At 31.4% G+C, this 6,718-nt stretch overlaps 1 protein-coding gene across 1 annotated transcript; it reads left to right on the top strand.

The window, feature by feature from the left end:
- Nucleotides 1–1,262: 1,262 nt before the first annotated feature.
- LOC112680244 (testis-specific serine/threonine-protein kinase 4-like) lies at nt 1,263–5,860 on the top strand. The gene is made up of 6 exons (XM_025550281.1): nt 1,263–1,543; nt 1,780–2,239; nt 2,549–2,724; nt 3,325–3,438; nt 5,433–5,713; nt 5,787–5,860. Exons 1-6 carry the CDS (start codon nt 1,263–1,265, stop codon nt 5,858–5,860), a joined length of 1,386 nt encoding a protein of 461 aa, XP_025406066.1.
- The last annotated feature ends 858 nt before the right edge of the window (nt 5,861–6,718 follow it).

The following is a 6,718-nucleotide window of genomic DNA, read 5'->3' on the forward strand; positions in this document are numbered from 1 at the left end:
AACCAAATAAGTGGGAAACATAATGGAGTTACTGTTACATTTCCACAAGTTAATTCCAATTCTAGTAAAGTTTTGATTAAAGGCCACAAGGATTATGTTGAAAAAGCCAAATGTGAAATCGATAATATTATTATTGACTTGGTAAGTTGTATACTAACATTTATTGTTTTATCGTTAAATTATTAATCAATAATCGTGTTACACAGCGGCGTAGCAGAGGTGCAATAGGTGCGACGCAGCGAGGTCTTCTTGATTTGGGGCCCTCAATTCAAAAGAAAACTGATATGAACAAAAATAGAAGCTTGTGTTAACTATAATCATTTGTTTTGATTTTCGATAGAAATAAATAATGAAAACATTTTTTTTCAAAATCTCAACAACGTCTTTTAATGTTAGATTAGTCGAAATAATTAAACTAATAAATTGAAATGTAATTATAATGAAATAAAATATATTAAATACGATAAACTTAACATAAAAATTACTATATTAACAAACTTATTATTAATTATTGATTATAATTTTTTTAATATTTTGGGTTTGGCCCCTCTATTTTAAAATCCTGTCTACGCTACCGAAAGATAATATTCTTTATGACATAAAGAGATCTAAACTATAGGCCTAAACATCTTTATTCCATATTTATTGATGTAAAAAAATAGAGGAGGTTATAAAAGAGTTTTAATAGTGTTTTTAAATGACTTAAATACATTGGGAATTTGTTAATCAAACTGACCTGCTATTTTACTTCTATTATATCTGGTTTATCTGTAAAAATAATAATCTCAGCTAAGAATGATTGTTATAATTTCAATATCCTACAAAATATGACATGTTCCAATAATTCATTTTACAAAATCATGGATTATGTTTAGTAATAGGTAATAACAATCTGTAAAAATATTTATAAATACAACTACATAATGTTGCTAAAGCGAAAACTTCAAATATTGTTAATAACGACATCAATTAACCAAATAAGTTGTATTTTATAATTTGTGATAGATACTGTATGTTTTAATTTTAAACTTATATGTTAAAAATATTTTTGTCGTGAAAAATACAGTCAACATTTTGTATCCTCTTTGGTTGTACAACGTATTTATTTAATAAGAAATTCTTCACTAAATTAAATAACTATGGTTACTAATGCATTGTTTCACAATAGTTCAATAATAGTGAAAATTCAGCGTAAAATTTAAACAGTGTTTATTACAATTAACTAAAACGTTTTCCATCACTGTGTAATTGGACCATTGGAGATGTACGGAGACTACGTATTGGAGGACAATAAGCCAATACAACCAAAAGCTTTAGTGAAGCGTGGTTACACCGTTGCCGAACGGATTGGCCAAGGAGGATACAGATTGATTTTGACGGCCAGATCTGCGCGGCATCATAGCCGCATGGCGATCAAAGTGATCGAAAGATGTTCGTCGGACAGTGATTTACAAAAGGCCATCGAAAGCGAGAAACTGTTCGCCGACATGTTCGATCATCCTTATATCAACGTGTACCACGAAATCATAGAAACATCGAGAAGGTAAAATAACAATCTCAGTATTATCGTCGTACGCGTTAAGTCCGATTTGTTTTCACGTATACCGTTGTTCCACACACGTTGGGCGAACAAAGTTTGTCGAGCGTAGAGTAATGAATTTTTTCATTCTGTTGGACCGCTCGAACGACGGTCTGAGAGATCGCCGCAAGAGCACCGACAACTAACCGTTTTCGCGTTTTTCGTTGCATACAATCATGCGCTGGGGTCGCTGTAAACAGGGTGTACATGATCATGGACTACTACCCGGACGGCACGTTGCTGGACTACTTCAAGGAGGTGAACTACACGCCCGAGCCGGTGGCGTACGAGTGGTTCGCGCAGCTGTGCTCGGCACTCGAGTACGTGCACGGCCGCGGCTTCGCGCACCGCGACGTCAAGATGGAAAACGTGCTGCTGGACCGGCAGGGCAACATCCGATTGGCCGACTTCGGGATGTGCGTGGCCGTCATGGAGCCAAACGTTAGTCCCGACGACGATCGCGAAAGAGTCGCGTCCCGTCGGCCCGTCAACCTTACAGCATGCGGCACCGTCATGTACATGTCACCGGAACAGTTGTCCCGCGTCCCGTACAACGCGCAGTTGGCCGACGTATGGGCTGCCGGTGTGCTACTCTTCTGTCTGGTCGTCGGCCGGTTTCCGTTCCCGTACCCGACCGGAGTACGCGACGTGAGGCCACTGGTAAGTTCTGTAGACGTTCGCCGAACGGTCGTTAAACTTCGACTGCAAAAACGTAAGCGTCACGAGTAACGTCTTGTAACTGCGTGCAACGAACGAGTTAGAGAGGAGGGACATGGATTTTGTGTGATCATATCGATTTAAAATTTATCGCCCAATCGTTTAGCCCTTTGATGTTTAACGCACATTTATAAATGCATACGGTTGGCTGTTCGCGAGATTTGATTTTCTAGGTCATTCTGTATTCATAACTAGGCTTATGTTGAACACCAAACTAAATTTTATAACGTTGAAAAATACAACTGTTAACAGATATTGAAATGTCAGAGAGATGGATACGCCTTTGAACCACATGAAAAAATACGTCTATCGATCGAGTGCCAATCGATTTTCGGAAAAATATTTGTAGACGAATCGCAAAGAGAAGAAATCAAAAATCTTAAAAAAGATAAATGGATGGTTAAAGGAACACAGAACAACGAAAATTAGTACTTTTTAATTTAATAGTGTGTTCAATTTTATGAAACACGTCTTTAAATTAAACATAATTTTATTATGTCGCGTAACTATAAATAATCTTAAATTTTTACGAGTTATATCAAAAAGTAAATTTTGTTGGACAATAAAAATAAGTTAAGAAATATGTTTAAAAAAAAAAAAACAATTTAATGGGACAAATTTTAAGCTATTTTTCAACAAAGTGGCCACCTTTATTTAAGCACTTTTGACGGAGTATTAGATTTGTATTCCTTCGTCTTAGAAACCTGTGATTACAATCACTTGTTCGCATCTTCTCTTGCCACGTCGTCGTCGTTGGTTTTTGGTCACTAAGAAATTATTTCATGTGTAAAAAAATATGAAAATTACTAGTTTCAGATCTTAAAAAACTGCATCTTATAGTATAAAATAAAATGTGAGGCATGTTTAAACGCATTATTGGTTTTGTTCACGACAATGTCCACCTACACAGTGAATGTGAACTTCTTGTCGATTTTGCATCTGAAGAATTTGATCATCCTCCTTACATAACCATACATGGCAACTAGTTTATGTTTTCATAATATTTTATGTATGATATAATTTCTTAGTGGCCAATTATTCAATGATGACCACATGCTGAAAGAAGATGTTAACATCTGTTTGTTATCATATATGACATATTTTTATGATGAAAGAATAAATAAACTAGTATCGTATCATAAGTACTTAAATAAAGCCATTTTTATTGAACCTTTTAAAAAAATAACTTAATATTTATATTTATTTTTCCAATAAATTGTTTTTTTTTAATTTTATATTTTACTTACCTACTCGAATTTTTATTACCCAACGGAATTTTCTTTCTGGTCACATATGTTACAAATAGTTTAATTTTCATGATGATAAGGGTCCGATAATGTAACGACGCTATTCATGATGTATTAAAATATTTTTATATTTTTATTTTTATTTTATTTTATTTATATTCATATTTTTTTATTTTTTTACAAAAATGTTTTTTTTATGTCTTGTAAAAAACATTCAAAAACATTGTTTTTGATTGATGGATCTCCACCATTCTTCTTTCAATTGTCTTTCAAGATTGGTCATTCCACGAGTTCTGATTCCATAATTTACTTGTATTTGTTTCCATAAACATTCAATAGTCTATGTTTGACCACCTGTACGCGAATCTATAAAGTTTTTTGTATTGATGTTTCACCGACCTATTTCTTATATTTTTGAATTGAATATTATCATAATTATTAAAAAAAAATACATAATCATATCAGTTGTGCGCTCCTTTAAAATTTATGCTACGGGAATCGTAGTATGTTTTCTGAGCATTATATAATGTAGTGCGTATGTGTATGTAGAACTACGCGTATTTTTTCACCAAATAACACTTCACTCAGATTCGTACAAAATTAACATAATAGTGCTTTAGAACATAAAATAGAGTTAGAGATTAGAGTTTAGAGAGAAGAAGAGATCATAAAAAATTTTTGGAGTCGAAAGCATTGGAAATTATTTAGGGTTATTAGTGCTTATTGCTAATTTTAATCCATTTTGAGTTGTATGATAATAAGGGGAAAGATAATTCATTATGAATGTCGAAAACCATTTGTAATGAAATTTTAAACATAATGAAAAACGATTTAGTTAACTTTATTGTAGAAGTTAAACGGTTAAAATACTTCTCTATAATTATGGATTCTACTTCAAACATCTCAAAGATTGATCAAATGGGTATAGTAATCAGATATTGCATTTCATCTTAAGTTTATGAGCGATTTTTTGATCTATCACCAGTAACTAGTCATAAAGGAGAATTTCTGTAAAATACGGGACTTGATATAAAAAGTTGTCTTCGTCAATCTTATGACAACGCTTCTAACATGAGAAGTATATATAAGGAACCCAAAGCATACGTTAAAAATCAAAAACCTTTAGCTGTTTACATTCCATGTAAAACCCGCTCGTTAAATTTAATGGGTGTACATAGTATACATAGACTTCTGTGAAGATACTGTTCATTATTTTAGTTTTTTGCATATGCTATATAATTTTTTCAGTGACTATTCGCAGATGGACAATCTTAACCAATTCGCTAGAGAAAAAGGATAATGAAAGGTTGATGTTTTTAAAGTCTTTACATGACACAAGATGGGTATGCCATTCTGAGGCTTGTCATGCACTCATTATAAATTATAAACTATATTATCTGTACTTTTTGAAATATCTGAAAGCAAATATGAAAATGGGGATACAAAATATAATGCTAAGTTGTTGTTTAAAAATATGTTGAAAAAAGAAACAGGTTATTTGTGTATATTTTGGAATGACATTTCACAACATTGTAATAAAATATCTATTTATTTATAAAGCAAAAGCAATGATATTTTAAAAGCTGTACATTTGTTGAAAAGTTTAAAATATGTTGTTTCAAGTTTAAGAAGTTCAAACATAATCTATGAACGTAGGTTTGAAGGGTTTTGCTCCCAAATAAGTCTTGTATAAAAATATGAAAATAAAAGGGTAAATTATAATAAAAATGTCCTGATGGTGACAATAAAACTTCAACTATACGTCTTATCGTTAATGATAAATTTTGGGTTGAAACACAACATGTAATAGTTGATAAATTTTACACAGAACTGGACAAAATAATAAAGCATATAGTTTAGTAGTTGAAATTTTTTTTATTTTTAACTAGACTACATGTTGAGTCTACTAATAATGATGAGAAAAGTGTTAACAGATTCATTAGTGTATATAATGACGATGTTGATGATACAACAAAGTATGAATTAGTACATTTCAAACAGTTTTGGGATCAGTTAAAACCAACATTTGATGGAAGTGATGTACTCAAGATATTTGAATGGATGACCGAATGTAATATTATTAATATTTTCCCTAGCATTCATATTGCTCTAAGAATATATCTTACCGTTCCTGTTGCTAATTGTACTGCAGAGAGCATTTTCGAAGTTGGTCAGAATTAAAAATAAAAATAGATCTTCACAAACACAAGATAATTTGTCAACATTTATGATTTTATCAACAGAAAATGATGTTCTTCAAAATTTAAGCTTCGATAAAACATTAAAAATATTCGCTACGCAAAAAGCTAGAACTTGATAGATAGCATACGACACGTGTGTCCATTAAAGTTTTTTATTGATGTTTCACCGACCTATTTCTTATATTTTTAACATTGTATAAGCTAATAAGTATTTAAATCCCAAAGGAATCAAATGTGGTTATTTTCGTTTTCATATGAGCGTAGAATAAATATTAAAAAAAAAAAAATAAAAAAAAAATATAGAAATTCATTCATTATGATATCTTGGGTTAAGGATTTCATAATTTTGGCAACGTACATAAAATTTAGCTACACAAAAGATGAAATATATCAATTAAATCGATTGAAGTAGACTTACTCAACATTATAGCTTACTTTCTAAAACATATTGCACTTAATATTTAAACTTACAACCAACCATCCGAAAAATGTATAATTGTGTGCCTCATCGAGTTTCAATTAACTAATTATAGTTACTGATTGATACACGATATCAACATAACCAAAAACCAGTTGCATATTAGTACGTATACGCGGGTATATGCCGTATACCCTTCAGCAGATTTTCGTTTTTCGGCATATACCTAATGTAAAACTTTATTTTAAGGGTATGCGGTTTTAAAATAACTCGAAAACCTTAATTGAATACTACTAGTTCATTGGAAAAAATTGTTATTAACTGTGAAGTTTGAATGAAATATTTATCACAAAATGAAATATTTATTACAGTGAGAATCGCTGTGCTTAATTTATTTTAAGTTTGATTTAGTAAATAACATTTTAAATAATAGATATTATTAAATATAATACGGAGTATGGACATTCAGCCCGTGGTTCTTATATCTGCATCGAAAAAATTATTCAATTTGTAACGCGTGACAAACATGTGGTGTTGTATTTTATTATCTTATTAG

This window comes from Sipha flava, unplaced genomic scaffold (assembly GCF_003268045.1).
Source record: "Sipha flava isolate LNK unplaced genomic scaffold, YSA_version1 175_pilon_pilon, whole genome shotgun sequence".
Classification (NCBI taxonomy): Eukaryota; Metazoa; Arthropoda; class Insecta; order Hemiptera; family Aphididae; genus Sipha; species Sipha flava.

Coding starts and splice junctions, on each gene's coding strand:
- LOC112680244 (XM_025550281.1), top strand. CDS start 1,263: ATGTACGGAGACTACGTATTGGAGGACAATAAGCCAATACAACCAAAA. Junction 1,544..1,779: donor ATCATAGAAACATCGAGAAG/GTAAAATAACAA, acceptor CGCTGTAAACAG/GGTGTACATGATCATGGACT. Junction 2,725..3,324: donor ACACAGAACAACGAAAATTA/GTACTTTTTAAT, acceptor ATAATTTCTTAG/TGGCCAATTATTCAATGATG.